The sequence below is a fragment of the Remersonia thermophila genome, chromosome 4, assembly GCF_042764415.1.
Source record: "Remersonia thermophila strain ATCC 22073 chromosome 4, whole genome shotgun sequence".
Classification (NCBI taxonomy): Eukaryota; Fungi; Ascomycota; class Sordariomycetes; order Sordariales; family Chaetomiaceae; genus Remersonia; species Remersonia thermophila.
In genome coordinates this window covers 1,953,634-1,980,059 of record NC_092220.1, presented here as the reverse complement: position 1 = coordinate 1,980,059, position 26,426 = coordinate 1,953,634, and the positions used below count along the sequence as shown (strand labels likewise).

General features: G+C 60.0%; 8 protein-coding genes across 8 annotated transcripts; 4 read left to right on the top strand and 4 right to left on the bottom strand.

Moving 5' to 3' along the window:
- Window positions 1–228: 228 nt before the first annotated feature.
- Window positions 229–2,330, bottom strand: VTJ83DRAFT_4699 (uncharacterized protein; the record flags this gene model as incomplete). The annotated part of the gene is made up of 5 exons (XM_071011216.1): window positions 229–299; window positions 370–543; window positions 626–1,562; window positions 1,665–2,191; window positions 2,285–2,330. The coding sequence occupies 5 exons, from the start codon at window positions 2,328–2,330 to the stop codon at window positions 229–231; spliced, it is 1,755 nt and encodes a 584-aa protein (XP_070866149.1).
- A 2,468-nt stretch (window positions 2,331–4,798) lies between these two features.
- VTJ83DRAFT_4698 (uncharacterized protein) lies at window positions 4,799–5,530 on the top strand (the record flags this gene model as incomplete). The annotated part of the gene is made up of 3 exons (XM_071011215.1): window positions 4,799–4,882; window positions 4,988–5,152; window positions 5,270–5,530. The coding sequence occupies 3 exons, from the start codon at window positions 4,799–4,801 to the stop codon at window positions 5,528–5,530; spliced, it is 510 nt and encodes a 169-aa protein (XP_070866148.1).
- A 691-nt stretch (window positions 5,531–6,221) lies between these two features.
- VTJ83DRAFT_4697 (uncharacterized protein) lies at window positions 6,222–7,684 on the bottom strand (the record flags this gene model as incomplete). The annotated part of the gene is made up of 2 exons (XM_071011214.1): window positions 6,222–7,476; window positions 7,560–7,684. The coding sequence occupies 2 exons, from the start codon at window positions 7,682–7,684 to the stop codon at window positions 6,222–6,224; spliced, it is 1,380 nt and encodes a 459-aa protein (XP_070866147.1).
- A 1,051-nt stretch (window positions 7,685–8,735) lies between these two features.
- On the top strand, window positions 8,736–9,714 carry VTJ83DRAFT_4696 (uncharacterized protein; the record flags this gene model as incomplete). Its single annotated transcript, XM_071011213.1, has 2 exons — window positions 8,736–9,086; window positions 9,193–9,714. The coding sequence occupies 2 exons, from the start codon at window positions 8,736–8,738 to the stop codon at window positions 9,712–9,714; spliced, it is 873 nt and encodes a 290-aa protein (XP_070866146.1).
- A 263-nt stretch (window positions 9,715–9,977) lies between these two features.
- VTJ83DRAFT_4695 (uncharacterized protein) lies at window positions 9,978–10,824 on the bottom strand (the record flags this gene model as incomplete). Its single annotated transcript, XM_071011212.1, has 2 exons — window positions 9,978–10,596; window positions 10,697–10,824. 2 exons carry the CDS (start codon window positions 10,822–10,824, stop codon window positions 9,978–9,980), a joined length of 747 nt encoding a protein of 248 aa, XP_070866145.1.
- A 935-nt stretch (window positions 10,825–11,759) lies between these two features.
- Window positions 11,760–15,456, bottom strand: VTJ83DRAFT_4694 (uncharacterized protein; the record flags this gene model as incomplete). Its single annotated transcript, XM_071011211.1, has 4 exons — window positions 11,760–14,166; window positions 14,221–14,892; window positions 14,949–15,148; window positions 15,253–15,456. The coding sequence occupies 4 exons, from the start codon at window positions 15,454–15,456 to the stop codon at window positions 11,760–11,762; spliced, it is 3,483 nt and encodes a 1,160-aa protein (XP_070866144.1).
- Window positions 15,457–18,661: 3,205 nt separating this feature from the next.
- VTJ83DRAFT_4693 (uncharacterized protein) lies at window positions 18,662–19,812 on the top strand (the record flags this gene model as incomplete). Its single annotated transcript, XM_071011210.1, has 2 exons — window positions 18,662–18,683; window positions 18,836–19,812. 2 exons carry the CDS (start codon window positions 18,662–18,664, stop codon window positions 19,810–19,812), a joined length of 999 nt encoding a protein of 332 aa, XP_070866143.1.
- Window positions 19,813–22,517: 2,705 nt separating this feature from the next.
- On the top strand, window positions 22,518–25,902 carry VTJ83DRAFT_4692 (uncharacterized protein; the record flags this gene model as incomplete). Its single annotated transcript, XM_071011209.1, has 3 exons — window positions 22,518–22,613; window positions 22,679–23,215; window positions 23,269–25,902. The coding sequence occupies 3 exons, from the start codon at window positions 22,518–22,520 to the stop codon at window positions 25,900–25,902; spliced, it is 3,267 nt and encodes a 1,088-aa protein (XP_070866142.1).
- Window positions 25,903–26,426: the final 524 nt, after the last annotated feature.

The window sequence follows — 26,426 nt, the reverse complement described above, 5'->3', positions numbered from 1 at the left end:
TAAAACAAGGTAGGTGAAATGGGGTATGTGTGAAACAAAAAAAGGCACCGACAACCGTGGCCCAACACAACGACATGGTGGAAAGCATTCCCTGGCCCCGGCCAACCCCCCCCAAAAAATTAGACGTCAATAGGTTACTCGCAGATGGCCCAACCCAAGACACAAAGAACCAACCAACCCAACCCAACCCAACCCAACCAACCAACCCGACTCTCCACCTCGTCCGTCTTACCTGACCTTGAAGAAGGCCAGGATGTCGTTGCGGTGGAAGAAGCTGCGGAGGCGCTTGCCAAAGATATCTGGACGACCACGTTAGCGCTACCGTTCCCAAGGGCTGGCCGGACAGGCAACAAGAGGCGCCAAACGTACACATGGGGATGCTGAGCAGGCAGACGCCGAGCTGGATCGAGGCCAGGATGTTGAAGAGCGGCGTGGCCATGGTGCCCGTGGTGATGAGCCAGTCAAACGCCTTGAGGGTCAGGGCGAAGCTGAAGATGTTCTTGAAGATGATCATGCACGTGAAGCCCTCGATGGCAAGGTCGCCTAGGGGGGTGGGAGAAAAGTAAGCACCGTACGTCCATGCTTCATCTTCATCAAGGGGGGGGGGGGGGGGGGGGTTCCTTACGGTAAGCATCCACAATGTACAGCGAGCTCGCGACGGCGCCGATGACCATGCCGGCCACCTCGAGCGCGAAAAAGGTCAGCGGGACGGCGTAGTGGTACCTCCTCTCGAGCAGGCCGTCGACGGTCATGCCCCAGCCGTAGAGGCCGGCGCAGCCGATGATCATCTGGGGGATGACGAGGAGGATGCGGAACTCGGGCTCGTAGACGCCGTTGTTCCACTTGGTCATGAGGCGGGCGGTCCAGTCGGCCATGACGCCGGCGATGACGAAGCCCAGGATGGCGCCGATAAAGGCCGACGTGTAGGCGTAGCCCGTGTTGACCTCGCCCCACCACAAGGGCGAGCCGAGGAAGAACTGGGCCAGGATGACGCCGATGAAGACGGTCCAGCCGATCATCATGCCCTGGATCAGGCAGGCCCAGAGGAAGGCGGGCTGCAGGAAGAGCGGGAGCGGCCGCAGGAGCAGCTTCCAGAAGCTCTCGTCCGTCTTGCGCCCGTTGAAGAGCGCCAGCGACTCCTTGAAGGTCGCCTTGGCCTTGGGGGCCGCCTCGGCGGCGGGGGTCTCGGTCTGGGCGGTGCTGGCGTCGCCGCTGCTGTCGTGGGAGCGCGCGTTGGACGACGGATGCTCGGCGCGGCCGTCGAAAGGAGCGCCCTCGGCGTTCGAGGGCGGCTTCTCGAGCGCGTCCTGGGCGCGCGAGGGGCCGGCCGTCGCGGGGTTCTCGCGGTCCAAAAAGTCGAGATTCAGGGTCGTGTCGCGGCGGTAGGCCATCTCGGGGCAAAAAAAGTAGACGAAGGGCAGGCAGACGCCGCAGAAGATGGCGACAAGGTGAAAGGTCCACCACCAGCCGATCGAGTTGGTGATCTTGCCGACGAGGATGGGCGTGAAAAAGGCGCCGCCAAACACGGCCAGGTTCGTGAAGGCCATGCGGACGCCGCGTTCCTAGGTCGTCGTCGTGTGAGCGCGCTTGCGTTTGTCTCGCGCAGGCATGATGCGAATGGCACCATGTTCCTGGTCCTCCATTGTCCTCCTCGAGGCACTTACGTGGACATAGTACAAGTCGCCGACGGCCGCGTTGACGAGCGACTCGAACGGGGCGGTGGCGATGCCCTGCATGACGCGCGAGGCGACGAAGCTGCGGTAGCTGTAGAGCGAGGCGCCGCCCCAGGCCGAGGTGACGACGAGCAGCACGGTGCCGAGGACGAAGAGATGGCGCTTGCCCCAGATGCGGCCCGTGGGGACGAACAAGAAGGCGCCGAGGCCGACGCCCAGGAGGTACCATCCGGTCAGCTCGGCGATGGCCGTGAAGTCGGTCGTGTACCACAGGGCCAGGGTCAGCGTGTTGGCGGCGAGGATGGGGCCGAGGCACGTGGCGAAGATGGCGACCATGGAGAGGATAAAGGTGATGAGGTCGCGCTTCCAAAGGGGCCAGTTGAGCGGGTCGTTGGGGTCGTCGGACGGCTGAGGCACGAGGATGATGGGGACAGGGCCGCTCGTGTCGCACTTGAGGCCCTCGGCGCCGTCGGCGGCGTATTGCGGCCGCTCGGGATCGTCAAAGTAGCGGGTCGTCCCTTGCGAGCGAAAAAGACGTCAGCGAACCGGTCCTGCTGGCTCTCTGCATGCCGGCGCAGAGGCGCCCAAGCCCATGCATAATTTCTTCATACCTGGGACATGGGACATGACCCGGTCCTCGAGAACTCCCAACCCCATCGTGACGGCGGTTGGTGATGTCGTCTGCAGGCGATGCGCAGATGGGGGGAGCGAAGGAGGAAAAGCTGTCGGTCGGTGTCCGTCTCGTGAGCTGAGCGCGACGTTGGGGTCAAGAGCGCTGCATGACACGCATGACCTTTGGCGGTGACGGCGGGTGATGTCGACCGATGGTGTTGTTGGATTTAATTGCCTGTTGACGGGTGGAAGGGGTGTCACCCATGTAATGCAGAATGCAGGATTCTTCCTGGGGGGGGGGGTGGGGGGCGCGTCCGCTGAGAATGCAACCGCGCAGCGGACCCCAAGTCACCTTGGGGACACCGCCAACCCTGAGGGACGCAGCCTTTAACCCTAGAGTCCATCGGGACCTCTCCGTGCCTCGCTGCCGGCCTACCCCCCCTCCGCCCCACCCCCGGGTCCCCGGGCTGCAACTCACCCCCGAAGGAACCCGCAGCACAGCACGAGAGCACGAGACAGGCCAGCAGCTGCCAGGTGGGTCAGCCTAACACTTGGCCGGCTGCCCCGGCCGCCAATCCCATGGCCTGCACCGCTGTGGGCTTTGCAAGCCACCGAGACGGTCTGAGAGCGAATCATGGCCGAGTGACGGCGCAGAGCGGCATTTGTGGTGTCTCGAGCAGAGACTCCGAGACGCAGCGCGGCCTCCTGACGAATTTGGGCAGCTTGGGAACCCGTGGAGGCTTCCATCGGTTTGTTTCGAAGCCCGCGGGAGGCGTTCGTGAGGCCTGGTCGGGGGGTGGTTCTCTTGATTGTGTCACCATTGTACTGTGTACACAGTATGTGTGTTGTCTCTGCGGTGGGTTGGCTTCCAAAGGAATGAAGGAATGTCGGAGTCATTGCTTCTGGCTCTTTTGATTGTGGCGCCGATCCCAGCCCGTCCAACAACCCACAACCCGACACACCCTTTTGCCAACGGGAACAGGATCCACGCCATGTTACTACCGTGTCTTGTCCTGGTACATTCGTGTGTGCGCAGTAAGGATGTTGAACCTTACTACTAGAGTATACTGCGTAGTAGTTATCTGCGAGGCGCTCCCACGCTCGGACCGGGCGGTGACGGGAGAGATCAGCAAAGGTGTATGTGTGTACTACAGTATGTACTGCGTACGTACACTACATACCGCGTCACTCGGTACGCGCTCGTGTGTGTACTCGCGGTATGTACACAGGCGGTCGGTCCGTCCGAAAACACCATGAGACACCCATGCCGCCGTCGCAAGGATTTTTCGTCTAGTTCACTACTGTGCATGGACGGCGCTGGCTGACATGCTGTCGCTAGCCTGGTTCCTTCTTCTCGCGCCTCCCAGGCCTCTGCGAAGGATTCAACGATGGCATGCCCTATTGGATCGCGTTTCACCCTGGTGGTTGGGCTGTTGCTGGCAGCAGCAGCCTCCGCCTCGTGGGAGCCCAGAGCCAGAGCCAGAGCCTCTGCGTCTGCATGAACCCCCCACCAAGATGCAGGCTTCATCCGTGTCTCGGTTTCTTCAAAGCGAGCTGCTGGAAATGGCCCTGTGTCCGAGGGCGGATTGGCCCGGCGGAGAGAGAGCTCGGCGGCTTGCCTCTCTCGGCGGGCATGGACCAACCCAACCAACAGCAACAACAAACACACCACCACACCCACACCGTGGCCCAAACAAGCGACAACTGCTCTCACGGGTTCGCCTTTGGGTTTCTTCAGCCTATGTTTTTTTTTTTTTTTTTTTTTTCATTGTGTCCAAACACATGCATATATATATACATGCTGAACGGCAAGAAGCCTCGGGAACACTTTGCACGAGGGCGCCATCGGGGTTCCCTTTTCAGAACCAGCCTGGACTTGCTGTTATAGTACACGCGTGGAAAGTCATGGTTGGAGGGTGGGATTGCGGCTGCTCTGCACGTCCTCTGCTCGCGTGCGTGACCATTGGTCCCGTCTGGGGGAGAGACCTTGTGAGCCGACGGCCGCCGCCCTTGACCGGGGGGGGGGGGAGAGGCGAACAGGGGCGGGACGCGGAACGGACGGGGAACGGGGGTCGTCACTCCAACCGGGGTCATCCAATGATGGAAAGCGATTGGGTTGGAACGCACGATCGCCTTCTGGGAAAAGTGGAATCGTGGCTTTCGGTTCCTGGCGTGGTGCGGTGTCGGGGTATTCAGGTATTTAAACGCCGGGGCGTCGTGTCACGGTTCATGCCCACCGCGCGAGCTCGTCCTGTTTTGACTTGGTTTCTTGCTTTTCACAGGTTCGTGTTGCCTCCTTCACAGAACTTACACAGCAGTTGTCCCTGGTCCCCCCTTGGCTTGAGAGAGAGAGAGAGAGAGAGAGAGCGTGTGTGTGTGTGTGTGTGTGAAAGAGAGAGAAAAACAACTCGTCCTGACCTCCAGACCCAGGAATTGCCCTACGTATAGTACAGACCTGCGTCGTCCAGTCCAACCTCCCGGGTTCCCATTCACCACGCCACGCCACCGCAACCATGAAGGTCTTCGCTGCTCTGTCCGCCCTCGCCCTCGCCGGCACTGCCCTGGCCCAGGGCGCTGGCGAGCTGCCCACCTGCGCTGTACGTGCTCCCCCAATGCCCCTCCAACGGGGGTTCACGTTCACACGGCATCTTTCCCCGAGGCGAGAGACAAGAGAACGCTGACGCCACTCCCCTGCTACACAGCAAGATTGCGCCACCGGCTTCCTCGAGTCCGGCATTGGTGACTGCGGCCGCAACGATGTTGCTTGCATTTGCCGCAATAGCCAGTTCCTCGACGACATTGCCTGCTGCCTTACCTCCGTGTGCGACGCCGCGGACCAGGCCAAGGCCGTCGAGTTTGCTCTTCAGGTGAGTCGGTTTTCTTTCTTTTCTTTCTCCTTTTCTCAACAACAACAAAAAAAAAAAGGATTCGAAGGAAAGAAGAGAGAAGCATCGCTAACCCCCGACTTCTTTCACCACCCGCAGCTCTGCCGTGGCTTCAAGGTGACCGACCTCCCCTCCACCGTTACCTGCGCCAGCACCGCCTCCTCCACCGGCGCCGCTGCCACCACGTCCACGGGCGACGCCGCCGCCACCACGACGGCCGCCCCGACCACGGCCGCCGCGACGACCGACGCCGCCCCTGCGAGCACCGACGCCAGCAGCAACCTTGGCCCCCGCCCCACCGCCGCCGCCGCCGGTCTGGGCGCCATCGGCGGTATCATGGCCGCCGTTGCTCTTCTCTAAGCGGGGCGGAGCGAGCGAGGCCCGCCGGGTTGCAACGCAGAACAAGAGCAGCTCGTTGGGACCACGCGAGGTGGGGTGGCGGTGTGTCGCGGGGCGTGGCGGGTTGGTGGATAGCTGCATCCCATGTTGGACAGGCCGGATGGCTGCATGATCTGACGTAGCGGGTTGCCTTGTGTGGCGACGTCTTGCGCAAGCTTCCTCCTGTCCCACCGGGGAAGTGATATGCGCGCGACTGCGTCCACACGCGGCCATCTTGATCTCTGCCCAATCTTGCTTCCCTACCTACTTGCAATGGCCTTTGGGGCAAACCACAACCTTGGTGTGGTGGGGGGGGGGGGGGGGGGTGTATGTACATAGCCATCTCCAGAGAACTCGGCTTATCGATAATATTTAATGCCGTCAACCCTCCATTATCGCTGGTGCATGGATCCAATGCTTGCTCGCTCTCGTCAAAAAGACAACGGTTTTCTTCGTCCGCAACCTTGGTAGAGGGAACCGCCCCCCCGTCATCATCAGCCCCCCAAGCAAGAACGACGACAACAACAGCAATGACACGCACAGATGATCCCTCTCCTCCGCCGGTCCTCGGGTATCAATAACCGCCACTTTCGCTCAGAAAATACCCCAGCTCTGCTTCCCTCCTCCTTCTCCTCCCCTTCCGTCCAGAAGAAAAAAAACAAGGCTCTCTCAGTCAGGCCGTCTTCCCGCCAATCTTGCGAATCGTCACCTTCCCGTCCCCTCCCAGCTCCCACCCGACGCCAAACTCCCCGACCAGCTCCCCCCACCCCCTCCCGGTCCACTCCTCCACCACCCCGCTCGGCAGGCTCAGGTACGCCCTCCCCACCGCCTTGAGCACGTGCGCCGTGACGCGCTGGTCCGCGAGCGCCATCAGCCGCGCCTGGTACCCGTCCGCGTGGCGCGCGAGCAGCCGGCGGAAGGCGACCCAGTTGTCGGTCGCCAGGGCGCGGAGGGTCGCGGAGGCGAGGTGGAGGTCGGGGGCCCGGAGGCGGCCGCGGTGCCGGTGCAGGAGGGAGTAGGCCTGGAGCAGGTTGGACTGGCGGCATGAGGTGTCGAGGATGAGGTACGTCAGGATCTCGGTGAGCTCGAGCGGGGTGAGGTCCGAGTCGGAGGGTGTGCTGCTGCTGCTGCTGCTGCTGCTGTTGTTGTTGTTGTTCGGGGCGGTGTCAGTGGTGGCGGCGGTGGTGGTGGGTGAGGGTTCGGTAATAGGGTTGGCCGCGGTGAATCGGGTGTTGCTAGATCCGGACCAAGAGCGGGAGCGTCGGAGATGGTTGGGTTCGGCCTCTTGTTGTTCTGCTTCTTCTTGTTGCCGTTCTTGTTCCTGCCGTTGCTGTTGTTGCTGGCGCTTATCCTCTTTCTTCTTCTTCTGCTGCTGCTGCTGCTGCTGCTGCTGCTTCTCCTGCTCCTCCTTCCCCTGAGATAGCTGGCGCTGCTGTTGGATCTGCTCTTCGACGTGCCGCCTGACCAGGTAAGCCAGTGACGGGTGGTACGTCTCGTAAGCCCCCGCGAGGATCCCCGCACGCGCGGAAAAGAGAAACACCTGCGTGGAGAAGTGGTCTCGGCGACGAGAGGCGATGATCCCCTCGCGAAGCTTTCTAAGGGCGGAGAGGATGGCGTCGAGTTCGGCGGCGGCTTTCGCGTTGGCGTCTGCGTTTCTATGGAGGCCAAGAGGGGCCCTGGCGGCGCCTGCATCCGCGGCAGACCCAGCCGGGTTGTTGGGGGCCGATCCGGGTTCGGAACGGGCGTGCGCCTTGAGCGGCGGCGGTGACGAACGTGTTTTTGTTGCTGTTGCTGATGTTGCTTCGGCCATGGCATGGCGGGCAAACTGTTTCTGCAAGGTATCGCTGTCGCCAGCGTCGGCGCAGAAGGCAAGGTAGCGCGAGACAATCAGAGTATAGTATGACTCTTGGACTCGGTGCGAGAGGAGTCTGATCCGAGGGCCAGTCAGCATCTGCGGGAGACGATATCACGAGCGCTTTAGGTCGGGCATCTAGGCAAAAGACAGGCAAACCTCTTCTCGCCCTTGGATGGCAACCCATATTCGGCGAGAGGGTCCTGCTCGATAGGCTTCAGGCGGCCCTCTCGCCCTGGTGGCGGTCTGCGCCCTTGGGGCGGTCTGTAGGGTCGTCGCGACATTGATGGGGGGCTCTCTATGTCGATAGGGAGTTTTGGATGTAGTGTGTGTAGAGGACGGAACGGTCGGTTTGGTTGCTGAGATGCCCGGCCTCATGCATGAATGCCCCGCTATGCACAGAGCATGAGGGGCCGTCAGTTAATTAGTTACTGTGTACACGGCGGCTGCTCCATCCAGACTATACGTACAATGGTTACCCACCTAGCCAACCCCAAAATGTCAGCTTGATAGAAAGGTAGGTAGGTGGTCAAAACGAGAGAACGGTAAAAAAGAGCCAAAGAAGGAAGAATAGAAGATAGATAAATAAATACATCCAGCAACGCGAAAAAAAAAAAAAAAAACACAGACAATTTCTGTTTGTTTGCACTTGAACAATGTTGGTCGATCTGGTCCTGTCGGGTGCGTGTGTGTGCGTGTGTGTGTGTGTGTGACCCTCTGCTTGAAGAGGTGGGTGCTGCAAGCCTATGTAGGTAGGGAGCTGCTAACGAGCTTGCTGACACTCAGGTAGCATCAGTAGAGCTCCAGGGTTGAGCAGGTGGCTGCCACTGAAACCCTGGGTGTGTACATCAGGCACTTACACAGACACCGGAGCAGGGAAAGACACGACACCAGCAACCCGGCACTTGGAGAAAGTCAATTCCAACGCCAATATTACAGCGATGGGAGCATCCACAGAGGAGCCGTGACAAGTAGGGACCCAGGTAAGGTATATAGTTCGTCTACACATAGACAAAACGTCCTCAGAACCTTAACAAGACACGGATCCTGTCCATCGGTCGGAATCGCCCCCCAAAGACGCGCCGGAGCGGGGCCGACGGCCGGGATCCGTTCGGGGTCGGGTGGATGCCGTTCGACCTCGGCTTGTCCTAGTTCGGCTATGCAGATGCAGGTACTATACCTCCGTCCGTCTCATTCATTGACACGCACTCCCGCTCTCAACAACCACCCATTCGTACACGACGCCTGCTGTTTTGGAAGACCGATCCCATAACCATCCAAAGAGCCACCGCCACCGCCATTGCGATTGCCATTGCGATTGCCATTGCCATCACCATGTCCGACCGCCTCGCCCAAATTGCCCGCCAGCTCAACTACCCCCGCGGCCTGCTCGCGGGACAGGTCGCCATCATCACGGGCGCCGGGCAGGGCATCGGGGCCGAATGCGCGCGGCTCTTCGCCAACGAGGGGGCGCGCGTCGTGGTGTCGGACATTGACGGCCCCAAGGCGGAGGAGGTGGCGGCGCGGATCCGGGCGAGCGGCGGCGAGGCCCTGGCCGTGGCCGGCGACCTGCTCCGCGACGAGGCCATCGCGGACCTGGTGAAGAAGGCCGCCGAGTTTGGAGGGGGAAAGATTCACATCCTGGTGAACAACGCCGGGTTTACTTGGGATGCGGTGATTCACAAGGTCAGGCGGAAGCAACCTCTCCCTTGCTTTGGTGCCTTTGGCCCCCGGACATCCCGCGCGGGCCGCGGCATCGGGATCCAGGAACCCTGCTCACCTCAAGACCCAGATGACCGACAAGCAATGGCAAACCATGCTCCACCTCCACGTCACCGCCCCTTTCAAGCTCGTGCAGGCCCTGGCGCCCTACTTCCGCGTCAAGGACGGCGAGCCCCGCAACGTTGTCAACATCTCGTCCACCTCGGGCCTGCACGGCAACGCGGGGCAGGCCAACTACGCCGCGGCCAAGGCGGCCGTGGTCGGCCTGACCAAGACCATCGCCAAGGAATGGGGCCCGGCCTTTGGCGTGCGCGCCAACACGGTCGCGTTCGGGCGCATCGAGACGCGCCTGACGGCGGACAAGGAGGCTGGCGGGTTCATCGAGGTGGACGGGCAAAAGGTGGCGTTGGGGATCCCGGCCAAGCAGAAGAAGGCGGGCGCCGCCGCCGGGGCGGAACAGTTTGCGGACATCCCGCTGCGAAGGGCGGGGACGGCGACCGAGGCGGCGAGCGCCGTGCTGGCGATCGCGTCGCCGTTGAGCTCGTATATTTCGGGGCAGACGATTAGCGTGACAGGCGGGAGGAACATTTGAGCTGTAGCGGCGATCAGAGGGACGAGAAATGTTTTGGAAACAGGACCGGTCCGATTCCATCTAGCTTGTTTGTATACCACCATTGCTGAAGCAAACCCACCCACACGCGCACAACTCCATACCAACCCCGCGTCGTCATGTCACTACAAAAATTGTACACGCAACAACAACAAAAAAACCCAAGAAATAGCACAAATCAGAGAGTACAGAATCAACGACAACCACGGCTTTCCTTCCGCCTCCCTCATTGCTCATCCATCCCCTTAGACCGTCCACCACAGCTTCAGCACGCCCTTTGCATACTCGACAATCTCCTCTCCTCCCAGCTTGCTGTCGCCATACACCCGATCGACAAACGAGATGGGCACCTCGCCGATAGAGTACCCCTTGGCCTTGGCCGTCACGGCGAGCGCCATCTGCATCGTGAACCCCCGCGCGTCCGTCTGCGCAAACAGCTTCTCGAGCACCGCGCGCTTGTACAGCCGGAAGCTGCCCGTCAGGTCGCTCACGCCGGGGCGGAGCACCGTGTCGGCAAAGATGTTGGCGCCCTTGCTGGTCAGCTTGCGGCGCAGGTCCCAGCCGTAGACGCCGCCGTCGCCGGCGTAGCGCGTGCCTGTCACGATGTCGTAGTCGTGCTTGCGCTGCAGGTCGATCATGCGCGGGATGAACTTGGGGTGGTGCGAAAAGTCGGCGTCCATGATGATGATGAAGTTGCCGCGGGCGAACTGGAGGCCGTGGACGTAGGCGGTGCCGAGGCCGAGCTTGCCGGTGCGCGTCTGGAGCTGGACGTGCGGGGCGTAGGCCTTGACGAGCTGGCGAGCGACGTCCTGGGTGCCGTCGGGCGAGCCGTCGTCGACGATGACGAGCTCCCAGTCGAGGTTGCTGCAGGGTTGGAGAGATTAGTTGGGAGAAGCAGGCATGGGAAAAACCAAGCCGGGGGGGGGGGGGGGGCAGAAAGGAAGAGAAGGAGGGAGAGACGCACTGCGCGCTAAACGTCTTGTTTAGAAGCCATGTGATGATGGGCAGGTTCTGGCGTTCGTTATAGGTGGGCAAGATGACCGAGTAAACGTCCTTGCTGTCCTTTCCGGCCGACGGTTTGGAGGGCGCCATGGTGGATGGCTGTGTGTGTGTGTATGAGAGAGAGAGATGGCAGTGGCAGTGGCAGCAGGCAATTGCCGATGGGCAATGGGCAATGGACAACGGATAATGGGATTGTCGTCACCCTAGGTGGTTTTGGTCTGTATAGCAACAGCAATCAAAGATGGGAGATGATGGACGAGGAGGATAATAGATTGGAAAGACGTCAAAGTTACCGTCAGGTGGCCACTTTTGGGCCGACGCGACACGAATGGCGATGTTGCATGTGCAGGGGGGGGGGGGGGGGTGAGCACCCCTGCCCCCTGCCAAGACGCCCAATACAATGCCTTCGAGTCAAGAGAACCCACCACTGTACTTCGTACATGCGAGTTAGCTACCACCTACCGTACCTAACTATCGGTAATACACAGTAAGGCACTGCTTGTGACGACACCATCATGACCTCCCTCGGGTCCATCCAGAGAACTTGTAACCATGAAGCCGGGCATGGAGAAAACACGCGAAATCAGAGTAAAAGAAATGGAAGAAGATAGAAAAAAGTAGTTTGATCACATCCCCTTTTCGCATACTGCTTTTCTCCCACCCAATTGACCTTGCGTCAGGTCCTCAATCTAGGTAACTACACATCACCTTCGGCATCTCGTAGACGAGCACCGCACCTGGCCCCGACAACGGGCCATCTTTTCAACCCTGCCATTGTCATACACGATACACATCGCTTGAAATCATAAGCAAACCAAAGCCCCGAGGCTGTTACATTACGCTCGCCTCCAAACAGCCAACCACCAGCAGAGCCGAGCTGGCTTTTATAAGAGAAAAGCGCTCGTCATGATCATGCATCATGATGGGTATCATGTCCAACCCCCATCATCCTTTTCATTACCACCAACAGCCACACCGCTTTCCCACCCCCGTTCTTTCCAAACTCATCCACCAACCACCCCCCTTCACGACGACCTCTCCTTCTCCTGCGTCGTAGGCGTCGTCGTCCCGGTGGTTCCCGCCGCAGCCTGCGAAGAAGCCGGCAGCACCGGCCCGGGCGTGCTCGTCCCGTTTCCATTCTTCGGCATCGTTGTTGCCGGGGTGAGCGGGCCGGCCGACTGGGCTTTAGACCTGGACTCGGTCCTGCTGCCCACGCTGAACGTCCTGCCGAAGCTCAACCAGTTCTTCACAGCGCCCATGCCTTGGCTCTTGTAGAACTTCTTCGCACCCTCCTCGCCCTGACTCCACGGGCCCTGGACAACCTTGTGGTCTTCGAGGATGCCAAACCTCCGCTTCACCCACTTCCACGCCTCAATGCCAAAGACGTACAAGATGGTCATGCCAATCACCACGCCCCATTCCCAGCTGATGGACGTGTGCTTGAACACGTCGCGGTTGAGGTAGGGGATATACACCGTGGGGAAGACGCTGACCAGGCCAATCAGGACCGCCCAGAACAAGAACCGGTTGTTGTACAGGTCCTTGAACAGCGGGAAGCGCGACGGATCGTCCGGGTTCAACCTGAACATGGACCGGCGGATATCCTTAAACTCCCACGCGCTGAGCAGGATCAGCCATGTCAGCTCTGCAAACACGGCCGCCCGGGCGCGGAACACGGGGATGCACGACTCCGAGTACGCGCGGTTGCAGTCGTGACCGAGATTGCCGCCGTACTTTCCGTAGACGACAATGACGAAGGTCATGAGCGTGCAGATGCCCATGAGCAGACCGTAGACCAGCATGTCAACGAGGATCTGGTTCGTGAAGACGCCGCGCCGCTTGTCATGGGGCGGCTTGCGCATCACCTCGGCGCTGGCCTTCTCGCGGCCAAGACCAAAGGCGGGGAAGGACGAGGTGACCATGTTGATCCAGAGAATCTCGAGCGGGGAGATGGGGAAGACGGAGAAACCCGACTCGTCTTGGAAGCCGAGACCCGCGATGAGCAGGATGACTTCGCCGACGTTGCTGCTCAGGAGGTGGAGGACGAACTTCTGGATGTTGGCAAACATGCGACGTCCCTCGCGGATGGCGGCAACGATCGAGTTGAACTTGTCGTCAGTCAGGACAATCTTGGCGGCCGACTTGGCCACGTCGCTGCCCGAGCCCATGGCGATACCAACGTCTGCCCGGCTCAGCGACGGCGCGTCGTTGACGCCATCACCCGTCATGGCCATGAACGCATCGCGCCTGCGCAGAGCCTCAACCATTCTCGTCTTGGTCTCGGGCGCGCAGCGAGCGATGACGAGCGGCAGCTCCTCGAGCGCGTCGATCTCTTCGTCGGTCATCTTGTCGAAATCCGTGGCCTTCATCACGACCGTGCTCGCCACGTTGGCGGAGAGCACGCCCTCGTTGCTCGGCAGGATGCCGACCTCCTTGGCGATGGCCTTGGCCGTCTCCGGGTGGTCGCCGGTAAGCATGTGCACGCGGATGCCAGCACGCGAGCAATCAAAGATGGAAGGCGAAGTCTCACGCCGGGGAGGGTCGTAGATACCCGCAAGGCCGAGCAAAACGAGATCCTTCTCGACGCCGGCGCGAGCCGCATCCTGGGCAGGGCTGGTCTCCTCGTCCTCGCCAGCGGGGGCGGGAGCAGACGACTCGGGAACGTACTTGCCCGCCGGCCAAGGGCGGTAGGCCACGGCGAGGACGCGCTGGCCCAGAGACGCGAACTTGGTCATCTGATCGAGGATCTTGTCCTTGAGCTCCTGGGTCATGGGCTCCTGGTTGTCACCCGCGCCCACGTGGGTGCAGAGGTCGAGGATGCGCTCGACGGCGCCCTTGGTGAAGACGACGCTCTTCCCAGCCTCGAACCCGACGTCGTTGCCCTCGGGCACGTCGTAAATGACCGACATGCGCTTGATGCTGCTATCAAAGGGGAACTCGGCCACCTGCTTCCAGCCCATGGCCTCCATGGCCTTCTTGTTGCGGTCGTAGCGGTGCGTGAACACTTGAAGCGCAATCTCGGTCGGCTCGCCCGTCGTCTTCCAGGCGTTCTCGGCCTCGTCGTAGCGCACCGTCGCCAGGTTGCATAGCGCCGCCGAAAGCAAAAACATGCGCAGGGCCGGGGTGAGCTCGGCCATCTTGGCCGGACGCTCCGGCTTGGGGTTGAGCTTTTCGTCGGGCACGCCGTCAAACTTGATGGCCTGGGTCGTACGCTCCTGGTCGAAGTCGCGCTTCTTCTCCTCAACCTCTTCCGTCTTGTCATGGACGGTGCCCTTGTACGGGTCGCTGGGGTCGGACGAGCCGCGCACCGAGAGCACGGCGGACGGCGGCAGCCACACGTTCTTGACAATCATGGCGCCCTGCGTCAGGGTGCCTGTCTTATCGGAGCAGATGTTGGTGACTCCGCCGAGGGCTTCGAGAGCGGAGAGATCGCTGTGGAAGGTCAGCAACATTCTGGGCAACACCAAAATCCTCTAAGGCACCTACCGAACGACCACGTTGGCCTTGCGCATCACCGTCGTGGCGACGACCATGGAGATGGTCAGGACCGCAACGAGCGACTCCGGGATAATGGCAATACCCGTCGAGATGGCGTAGATGACGACTTCGTTGGGCACGACGAACTTGTTGACGCCAAACACGATGACGGCCAGCAGCAGAGCGCAAAAGAAGAGCAGGTAAGCCAGCTTGGCCAGCTTGATCTGCAGCGGAGTGCCCTCGGTCAAGCCCAGGAACTTGCCTAAGAAGTCGTAGGTCCGCCGGAAAGCGCCCTTGACAGGCTGCGCCTTGCCGTACTTCTTCCAGTTCATGGAGCGGCCAGGCTTCCTGTTCTTCTTGGAAGTGGACGCGGCGATCTTGCCGACCTCGGTCTTCATTCCCGTGGCGATGACGATGCCGCGGCCGCGGCCCTTCCGCACGATGGTGGTGGCGTAGGCAATGTTGATGCGGTCACCAATGCCAACCTCCTCGTCGGTGGTGGCCAGCGTGTCGGTGCCAGGGACCAGGATGTCGTTCTCGACGCGCTTCTCGACCGGGATGGCCTCGCCCGTGAGCGACGACTCGTCGCACTGCAGGTTCATGGCCTCGAACATACGCAGATCGGCAGGAACGGTGTCGCCCATTTTCAGGTAGACAATGTCGCCGGGGACAACCTCGAAGCTAACAAGGGGTTAGGGCCGGGGCGAGAACACCGCGAGAGCGCAGAAATAACCCACTTTGGAATGACAATGGTCTTGCCATCGCGCAGGACGGTGGCGCTGGGCGAAGACAGGGCGCGAAGCGCATCCATCTTCTTCTCGGCGCCGTACTCTTGCCAGAAGCCAATCGTGACATTGAGCACAATGACCGCGGCGAGGACGCCGCCTTCGATGTAGTCATTTACGCCGAAACTGAGGGCCATGGCGAAGAAGAGGACCTGGGGGAGGTTTTCGGTCAGCGTCCCTCACATCTTCTCGGCCAGATCTCCCTCGGGCCCCCACCCAGAGGTGGCCAATGGCACAGTGACAAGGACAAACGTACCAAGATCATGGCATTGCAGAGCTGCCGGATAAAGATGGTGTACCAGGCGACACTACCGCCCACGTCGAGCTCATTGGGCGGGTACTTTGATTGCAGCTCGGCCACCTGGCCCGACGTCAGGCCTTTGTCGACATTGGTGCCGGTGGCCTTCTCGACCTCGGGGATCGAGAGAAGAAAGGGATGTTTTGGAAACTCGGCTGCCATCGGATGCGGGGGGTGGATACAGGGTACCCTATGCAACGGAGGCGGACGAGTTCAAGGAGGAGGGAAACGCGACGAAGAGGACCCAAAGCGGCAACCACCGTGCGGCATTGGCAAACGGAATGTGGACAGAGGGGTCAGAGCAAGGGCGGGAGAAGGGTTCCCGTCGTGTAGGGAACAATTGCCCGAGGAGAGAGAGGTCCGCGTGGGACTCTGCTTAAAAAGAGCCGGTATTCTGTATTAAGGCGGGTCGATCAGTCAAGCTCATTGAAGGGGGAGGCCGGTGTTTTGGTGGAAGTGAGAGGGATCAGGTTCATGTATGTACCTACCCAGCTATCACCTGAGTGAGGTTCGGCAGGTGATTGGATGATGGGAACCCAGATTATGGGTTGAAGACTATGACGACAGCCCAGAGAAAAAAAAACAAAAAACAAAAAACGGGGGGGACGTCAAGGAATGGGGAAGGGGCGTGTCTTTGTTTAAGTACCTGCACGTGCGAAGAGATTCCGCCGAGATCTACTGTGTAAGTACCATGGCTCCTTCCGCCAAGGTGAATGGACCAGAGTTCGGTCGAGAACCTTGCTGGGGAGGCCCGTCCTTGACGTTCTTTCATGTTCGCCAACGGCCACAACCACCCCCAACCTGGATGTGGCCAAGATCTTGGGACTTTCCATGACGCCGCCCCCGGCGCAAGCGGCTCACGGAATTGAGTGATCCCTCTCCCGCCCCCGGCAAAGCCAACAGCTTTTCGCACACCGACACCCGGACGCAGAAGCTGCACTTGCTGTGAAGTCCTAGTACGTGTATGCGCCGGGACGGGACCAGCTCCGAAGCCGACAAATCCTCATCCTGGTCGCTGGCTCGTCGGCACGGATGCCAGCGACGACGTACGTACACAGTACGGCGTACAAGGACACCACCACGCTACGCGCGCTTCGCTTCGACACGGCTGCGTGGTCGTTGTGTGCCAGATGCCCCTGCTGTGGGGCATCAGCGCCACCAGGGCCGCTGATAACGTTCACTTGATGTGCAAATCGGGTGGCAAGAAGGCTACGCAGGGCGTCATCAGTGCTTAGCCTTCACAGGCCGGAGCCCGTGCCTTGGGGCCGTTTGGGCGTGTTGGGAAGGCGCGCGGGGCGGATCCGACTTTCCACTCCACCGGACCCGTATCTTGGCCCCCCACCGTCGCACACAGCGCGGCTTTGTGATAGGGCAGCCTGTGGCTTACGAAACTCTAGACCAGGGTATTTAGCGCCTTGGCGCAGGCTTGGCGCCCGGTGGGCGGACCGCCAGGCTGTTTCCGGGCTTAACCATGCTTGCGGTGGCTACTCACGTGCCAGCCGAGCATTGGCGGGCTGGTGATCTACTGGTGATGTGGACATGAGATTGCATGTATTCCCCTGGTTGTGTTTTCCTTTTCTCACTTTTGTGGCTGGTCTAGTTTTTCAGCGGGCACTCCGAAACCTATACGGTGAGGCGTGCGGTGTAGCATCGCAGCGGTCGGCCATACCAACATGTTCGTCGTGCATGTCTGCTGCTGCATCGGTGTCCCGACAGGATGCTGACCGAGGTTTCGCTGGGGTCCGGGCATTGATTGGCTGGCGAAGTGGCTCGTCGTGAACAAGAAAAAAAAAAAAAAAAAAGAAGGTTCATGATTCTGACGCCTTCACTTCACCCAGCCGCCAACAGCCGGGGATGCCAAGGGCCCCCCCCCCCATCCGCCGCCCGGTGGGACCATGATGCCATGATGCAGTGGGCCATGGATTATGGATTGGGGCGTTTCCATCGTGGTCACGTAACCTCGGAGCGGTAATGCCGAGCCGTCTGTGCCACATTCCTCATCGTCGTCTTCGGCCGGACTGGCTGGAAATGCTGGTGATAACGTTAGATGCCAAGGGTGTTGGGTATTTGCCGGCACCGTCGGTGTGTGGTTCACGCGGGTAGCCGGACGGTCTTGCGTTGATCAAAATCTTGGGAGCTGCTGGAAAAGTCAGGTCCCGAATCCTTGGCTTGATCTTGGCCGAGTTGGGTTTGGCGGGGTTTGCGGGGTGAAGGACGGTTACAGCATCCAATTGACGAATCAGATCTCGAGATCAACACCATGCAGCAGCAAAATGCCCCTCCCACCCCCACCCCCCCCCCCCTTTCCATTGGAAAAAAAAAATCTGCCTATCGATCCCATGCCAACAACGATATCCCACGAAACCTAAGGTACCTATGTACCTACCTACCTACCCCGGGGGGTAACGGAAAGGATTGTTAAGACAATTCTGCCTTCTGGGGGCATTATCGCGAGATGAAGTGCAGATGGTTTGTGTCATGGAATCGTTGGTCAAGTTCCAGGTTGGAACCCCAGAGTGCACCCAGTCCCCCGACCCATCTTCCCGTCCCCTTCACATCACCGTGGAACCCCGGATCCTGGGGCTCCAGCTAGAGCATCTTCCGCGGCGTCTAACGTGTGCGATAGGTGACTCGGGAACAGCCGGTTGGTTGCTAATCGAGATGCCCGGATGTGCTGTTGCAGATGGAGTCTCTTCCTGGTCCCACCTGTCATCTCACACTTCTCTGCATGGTTCACTGCCACTCACACATCGCGATGGGTATCGCATATAATTAGTACGCAGTATGTATGTGCCCTATGTCTCCCCGTTACCTAACACAGTAGAGATGTGATAGGACAGGCGCCGCATTTGTGAGACAGCGATGACGGCGACCTTGCCATTGTGGCATTCGCAGCTCCATCCTTCCCTGGGCCCCCCCTGATTCGTCCGTGTCACCTAGCACAGTAGACCCGTTCCAGTCTGCCCGTCGTGACTCGCCATTTACATAGTCTCTCCGCGCGATTTCGCTGACGATCGAGGTGATCAACGCACCGTGCGTGTGTCATGGGGAGCTATGAGAGGGGCCGAGCCTCCGAGGAGGTATGCATGGCACTGTATATTCCCCTTGCTTTCTCTGTGCCTCGGTGACATCCCATCCCATCTTGGTGATATTCCATGATCCTCGTATTTCTGCCACTTTTCTGTCCATTTTCCCACCGACGTCTCAGTCATCCATCATCTCTCTTCCATACAACCCATCTCGATCCTGCCATCGGCCGCCTGTCTCTCCCGGAGGGTAGATACCGCAGTTCTCGGATCCCACGCAAGAGTGCCGTTTTATCCCACCGAGCCATCGCACGCCAGTCCACTCTTACGTCATCGCCGCCATGGCCGCCGAACTGGAGAAAGGTAAGATGCTGCGCCCGACTCCAACGCGACATCATGCCGGGGTCTACACAGTGGAGACGGCGTATAATGTGGAATGCGAGATGCACGCTGCGGCACTTGACAAAGAAAACCCCATGCTGACGCGTGACCTCCTTGTTCCGATGCACACATAGTCGCACAAAACGATCGGTCTGCTGGATCGACTGCGGCTGCAGCTACTAGCGTCGCGGAGATTCCGGCGCCGGCGCCACCCGACAAACCCTTCGAGAAGAACGTGTCTGTCGAGACGGAGGCTGGGACAGGCGGAGTTGAAGGCCCAGTTCCCGCCCCAGAGGACGCTACGTCGGATGTGAAAACCAAGGAAGCCGGCGATGATGTTTCAGCCCCGGTTCTTGCCGAGCCCGCGAAGTCCGGGGACGGCGAAACTGAGCCCGGCGCCGCTGCGGCGGAGAAGACGGTCAACGTTGGGGAAAGTGGAGACACGGAGCCGGAGAAAGGAGCCCCTACGCCGGCGGAACTCGCCGATGTGACCGAGGCAAAGACATCGGCAGCTGAAGCTGCTGCTACCGGCGGCGAGGCCTCTGAGGCGACCAAATCAGCCGTGGAGGTCCCATCCGGTCCGGAGCCAATCGCAGACCAACTCGCCGTCGACGCCAAGCGCGCCGAGAATCAAGATACGGAAATGAAAGAAGAGACCTCTCTCCCTCCCTCGACCACTGTCGCCCCCGATTTCGTGGCTGCGGAGGAAGGAAAGGCGGGTGTCAAGCGCAATGCGGAGGAGGTCGAGGAGGCTGAGAAGAGCGCAGAGGGCAGCAGCAGCAAGAAAGTAAAGACGGTAGCGTCGGAAGAAGCAGATGAGAATCCCCAAGAGGTCACTCCAGCATCTCCGACGGCGCTAGCAGAGGAGGACAAGGACAAAAACGGTTCCACCGCCGCCATCGCTACCGACACCGTCATCACCCCTCCCGCGACTCAACCCAACGGGAACGCCAATGGCAACGTCGAGGCCCCTGACGCTGGCAAGGAACAGCAATCACCTCCGTCTTCTGCCGGTAAGAAGGGGGGTCGTGGTAGGAAACAGGCTCCTGTTGCGGTTCCTGTGGGGAGGACCTTGAGGAAGACGAGGAGTCAGGGTCCTGCTGATGCTTGAAGTCCTCATGGGCTTCTGGGGGGATGGGCATGGCGGTCTTTTTTTGGGAATGTTTCAGTTGAATGGGTCTCTGTCACTCCATTCTTTCTTTCGTTCCCCCCCGCCTCTTCATTTTCCCCTCCTCTCTTTTGCTTTCTCCATTTAAAATCCCGCTTCTGAATGGGTTGCTATTTTCGCTTTTCATAGGCCAAGCTTCGATGGGGGGGTCCCTACAAAACATCCGGTAAGTGTCACAAGGTGGGACGGATTATGGCTAGCGTGATAGCAGGCGTTGGGTCATTGGGTCAGAATCTCTATCGGATCGTGTTTTTCACAACACGAGAAACGATCTTCTGCCACTTTAGACAACTTGGCTGAATCGGGAAAGGCTTGAGCTCTCCGTTGTGGCTGGGGAAGACAGGTTCTGAGCGGAGAATAGGGAATCTCACATGCGCTGATCAAGAAAAGGCGGCTGAGTTATTGACAACCACATAGCCCCAAAAAGAAGGTGGTTAAGGTGGATGGGCGTCCAAAAGCTATTCGCAAGATATAGGATATAACAGACGAACATTGTAACCTAGCAACTTGTCCAGTCATGAAACCGGCCGAGCACGCCCTGGGAGACACGAACAAGGAGCGAGGCGGATCACCGAGTCTAAGACACTTCGGGTTCGGTGGGTAGATAGGTACCTAGGTAAGCTAGGGCCGAGTCTTTGGGTTTACAAACATCGGAGGGATAACCCCTCACTTTCTGGAGCGATAGATGTGTGGCGTTGGGCAAGATAGGGCGGCCTGAACCAGCCTGGGCTGCCAACTTTGTCTTGTTTCGCAAAGCTCTGAATGTTTTGGGCCGAGGGATTGTTGTCTCCGGCGGACTCGAGTACCGTTTGACAGGGACTTCAGGATTATAATGCCGTGGATCATAAAAATTCCACCAGAAGCGTGGGATTGATCAAGTGCTCTCGTTGCCAATGCACCGATAAGCAATTCCAGCGCCTCGAGCCAAGTTGGCCTCGACACACCATATGCGGATCAACACGATCAACTCATCTGACTCGGAGCGATGGGTGATGTTGCCAGGTCACTTCTTCCGGAGCACCTACGGTGTAGTGTTTTGGGCCTGGACATACCTATCCTTCGGTTCTCTTCCCCGCGGGAGACTCGAGACATGGCCGCGTGCCGCCCGAAAGCCACGGTTGCTCATTGGCGATGGCTGTGCACTCACGTTACGTCTCAGCAAAAAGACTGGCGTACACTGTGTATGCTAGGGGATGGGACTTGTTGGTGGGCAATGTATGCTTCTGCTGCTGCCGAGCCTCAGCAGGATAAAAAGAAGCCAAAAAGACCAGAACGACACAACCTTACTGTGTAAGTTGTGAAGGCTTGTGAAAGCTGCACCCAAGTGCCCGTGGTGCATGAGAGCAGCCGCAGACCCGACGCCGCGGGAACCAATCCGGAAGTGGGGAGCCCCTGGCCCAGGCCCGGCCCTCAGCACCTACCATGGTTTCCTGATCCTGCTCATCCCAACATGGCCTGACGACTCGTCTTCAGCTCAATGGGTGTCCAGCACACGTTGCAAGCCCCAAAATGGCGCTCTGGCGTTGGGTTTCCGTCTCCTTAGGGCTGGAATTGGAGATCTTGGGGCTCGCACCAGGGAGAGCGCAAAGTCCCAGGTGCAGCAGCGGAGGCCGGTTCGATGTACACAGTACGTACCTACCCTGAAGCTCGTATTCTTGCTCCAGCTGACCCACCCGGTCGTCTGCCGGCTGGAGCCGGAGGGGCCCGGGTGGCAGTGTCGGACCGACCAAGGGAGGCAGGTAGTTAGTTACACGGTACACGGCGGCCTCCATTGGGTCGCAGGAGATGTCCCCTGGCCGCTGTTCATGCCGTTAATCAAGGTTTCTTGCACATTGCAAATCCATGGCATCTTTGCCCCAACCTCCAGGGACGTTCATTGTCCTCGGTGCGTTTCTTGGCGCCGGACGGCTGGCTGTTCTAAACAGGGACTTCGCGTCGTTCCAGAACCAGTCCTCATGCATCCCTGTTTGGCTCATCAAGACGCTTTTTTTCTTCTTTGCCCTTGGCGGGAGGATGCCCTGACGGGGGATCTGACACAACCATCTCCATACCGAGAATAGAACGACAGCCTTTCGACGGCCCGCTGAGCACTCAGCAAGATCGTCCTTGCATCTGTCTCACCCTCTCTCCTCTCTCTCCTCCAGGACCGATCATCGACCATCTCTCGCTTTGGTCGACTGTCGCTTGTCGCTCGTTTCTGACATCCACCGGCGCTTCCCCGGGGACCCAGTGATCAACGGTTTCCGTACCACGTACCCGACGTTTGACGCACCCAACTCATCCGACTCGCTCCCGCGGGTTCGATGTTTGGCACCGACCGACGAGTCCGCCTTCGCACTTGGCATTGATCTCGGCGACCCGGAGCCCACAGCAAACTTCACTCCCGTCCCTTCGAGACCGCATCCTTCGCTGCCCGCGGGGTGCAGATCTTCGATTGCTTGGTGTGTCACCTCGGGGAGCTTGGCAGCCGAGCTCCAAAAGAGGGGGAACCACACCACGAGGCAAACGACGTTTGTGCCTAGAGCCGACCGACCGGATACCAAGATCGATCCGCCCTTGGCTCGCTCTCGAACCGCTGCCCTCGAGCCTGATACCACGGCCTTCTTGGTGCCCTTCCGGGGGCATCAAGCGCTGACTTCCGTGCCGCCATGGAATCGCTCCGGGGGCTCTTTGCCAGGCAGGCAAAGTCCTCGGCTGACATCTTCCTCGAGCTCCTGTCCGACCCCTTCTCCTCGCAGTCCAGGGTGCGTATGACCCGTTTCTGCTGCCGCCGTGGCCTGCCCTCACTAACACCACCGTCCTTTTCCAGCTCCAAGAAAGCGCCCTGTTCGCCGCCATCGGCTCCTCGCTCGGCACCACCGCTGCCATCGCCATCTGCTTCTCCCTGCTCCGACCCTACAACAACGCAGTCTACGCGCCCAAGCTCAAGCATGCCGACGAGAAACACGCGCCCCCGCCCCTCGGCAAGGGCATCTTCGCATGGATCGCCCCGCTGTGGTCCACCACAGAGCAGGACTTGGTCAACCTCGTCGGCCTGGATGCCGCCATCTTCATGCGCTTCACCCGCATGTGCCGCAACATCTTTCTCATCCTCACCGTGCTCGGATGCTGCATCCTGATCCCCGTCAACTGGACGTTCTTCACGCCCGACGACCTGTGGTTCCTCAAGGTCACGCCGCGGAACGTCTGGGGCGACCCCCACTGGGCCACCGTCGTCTTTGCCTGGCTCTTGACCGTCGTCGTGTGCGGCCACCTCTGGTGGAACTACAAAAAGGTGCTGGATCTGAGGCGCCAGTACATGAAGAGCGAGGAGTACCAGCAGAGCCTTCACGCTCGTACCCTGATGGTAGGTGAACGCACGGGTTCGTCTCGCCTCGGCCGCCGGCTGACAGTCTCCAGCTCTATGACATCCCCAAAAACATGGCGTCGGACGAGGGCATCGCCAGGATCATCGACAGCGTGGCCCCCAACTCGTCCTTTTCGCGCACCGCCGTCGCTCGCGATGTCAAGATCCTGCCCAATCTGATCGAGGAGCACGACAAGACGGTCCGCAAGCTCGAAAAGGTCCTCGCCATCTACCTGAAGGACCCCAACAACCTGCCCTCGGAGCGGCCCAAGTGTTCGCCATCCAAGAAGGACCCGTCGTATTCCACCTACCCCAAGGGCCAAAAGGTCGATGCCATCGAGTACCTGACCCAGCGCATCAAGGTCTTGGAGCTCGAGATCAAGGACGTCCGCCAGCGCATTGACAAGCGGGGTTCCATGCCCTACGGCTTCGCGTCGTACGCCGATATCGCCGAGGCCCATGCCATCGCGTATGCCTGCCGCAACAAGAAGCCTTACGGCGCCACCATCAAGCTCGCGCCCCGGCCCACCGACATCATCTGGGACAACATGCCGCTGAACTCGTCGACGCGCAGGACCAGGAGGCTGTGGAACAACTTTTGGGTCTTCGTGCTCACCATCCTCTGGATCGCCCCCAACGCCATGATCGCCATCTTCCTGGTGAACCTGTCGAACCTGGGGCGCGTTTGGCCCGCTTTCCAGCAATCCCTGGCCGCCAACAAGAACGGCTGGTCGCTGATCCAGGGTATTGCGTCGCCCGCCGTCATGTCGCTCGTCTTCTTGACCCTTCCCATCATCTTCCGCCGCATGTCGATCAAGGCAGGAGACCAGACCAAGACGGGCCGCGAGCGTCACGTCGTCGCCAAGCTCTACGCCTTCTTCGTCTTCAACAACCTCGTCATCTTCTCCATCTTCAGCGCCGTCTGGACCTTCACCGCCACCGTCGTGCAGCAGACGCAGAACGGCAAGGACGCCTGGCAGGCCTTCCTCGAGGCCGACATCGGATTCGCCCTCTTCCTATCGCTCTGCTCCGTGTCGGCCTTCTGGATCGTCTGGCTCCTGCAGAGGCAGCTCGGCGCCGCCGTCGACCTGGCCCAGCTGTGGACTCTCTTCTACAGCTTCGTCATGCGCAAGTTCTCCAGCCCCACGCCCCGCGAGCTGATCGAGCTCACCGCCCCGCCCCCGTTCGATTATGCCAGCTACTACAACTACTTCCTCTATTACGCGACCATCGCCCTCTGCTACGCCGCCATTCAGCCCCTGGTCCTGCCCGCCGCCGCGCTCTATTTTTGCATCGACGTTGGCCTCAAAAAGTATCTGCTGCTCTACGTCTTCGTCACCAAGACCGAGAGCGGCGGCATGTTCTGGCGCATCCTCTTCAACCGCTTCCTGTTTGGCTCCATGCTGTCGCATCTGGTCGTCTTCTTGATCGTCTGGGTCCGCGGCGACCCGTCTCACATGCACGCCTACGCCGTCGCGCCGCTCCCCTTCATGATGATCGCCTTCAAGATATTTTGCCGCCGCATGTTTGATGACCAGATGCAGTATTACGCCACCAGCTACAATCCCCAGCGTCGCGTCGAGGCCGCCATGGACGTCAAGGAGCAGAGCCTCCGCAACGACCGCCTCGCCGCCCGTTTCGGCCATCCGTCTCTGTACAAGCCGCTCATCACCCCCATGGTGCACGCCAAGGCGCAGAACATGCTCGCCAGCATCTACCAAGGCCGCCTGTCAGAAGGCCGGGATGCGGGCTACGACGACACCATGACCGTCAGCGGCTACAGCGACATGTACGCGCTCGATAGCATGTCGTCCGGCAAAGCCGGCAAGCTCTCAGCCTCGCTGCCCGGCTTCGAGGTCGTCCCGGAACATCGCCTCGACTTTGAATTCTACAAAAACCGCGACGAGTTTGCTGCCGAGCACGGCGGCGCCGGCGAGCTCTTTGGCCGCCAGCCCGACCTTATTCGCCCCGATACGCCTGGCAGCACGCACGGTTCCGAGGCTGGGTCCCGCCCCGGCACGCCCCAGGGCGGCATGGGCTTCGGTAGCAGCGGCACCGGCCGCCGTCCCTTTTCGACTTACCATCAAGACCCTTCTTACCCCGGGGCATACATGTCCCCTCCCGCATCCTCTTCTTCGTCTGCCTACCCCGGCCAGCCTGTCTACCAACATTCGACTTCTGGCCGCCGGCCCGAATCCCTCGCCCGCGCCCGATCCCCGCTGTATACCATGGGCAGCAACGGCAACGACAGCCGTACAAGCCTCGTCAGCGGTGCGGCTCTCATGCCGGTGTCTACCCTCAATTATCCGCCTTCCACCGCTAGCTCCGCTGGCGGTTACGGGAATGATCCCAACAAGGATTGGGATCGCTCCGGCACCCAGCGCGCACCCGGGTTTCTGGGTGGCGGGCCGCAGGGGTATGGGGGGTTGCCGCAGACCGACGACAGCGAACTGGTGACGATACCCATGACGACGACACCGAGGCCGATGACGCCAGCGCAGGGACAGCAGCAGCAGCCGCCGCAGCGGGATCCGACGCAGTATGATTACTTTAGAGGTGCTTCGAGGACGGCATCCCCTGCGCCGCCGGGCGCGGCGACGAGGAGGGCTCCGAGGGGTACGGGAGGCGGCAGCGGGAGCGTGAGTTTGGCAGGGAGGGGGAGCCAAATTTGGGGCGGGAACCAGTGAAGGACGCGTAGGACCGTCCTGCGGATGGAAGGGATCTGGAAGGGAGATTGTTGAAAAGATAGAAGGAAGGAACTTTTCTAGCGGCATATATCGGCGTTTGGATACAAGGAGGCTGGGTTGCATTTCTTCTTTTGGGCCGACCTCAAAATGGCTCATGTACAAAGGAACAGTTTGTCTTGTTTAGATAGACATCAGACTAGGCTTCTTCCGCGGCGTGGAAGAGCTGAGTGCTCATCATCCGTGCTACGACTGTCACGATATCGAAATAGCAAAAGAAAGAGGCAGAGATTGACCAAGTATGGAGGCATGTGCCGTGTCTCATTTACATGGTGATGCCGATCTATTGAATTGAGCGACTTGGAACCTGGTTAAGGATCGTGGATTTTCTTGACGAGTCTGGATTCGCTCTGGCATTGGGTTTCTTTTTGGTGAGAGAGAGAGAGTACCTGCCTGATGAAAAAGTCCAGCATGATGCGGTCCCTGCCCACTGGAAGCAGTCCCGTCTTGATGGTGAGGTCGAGACA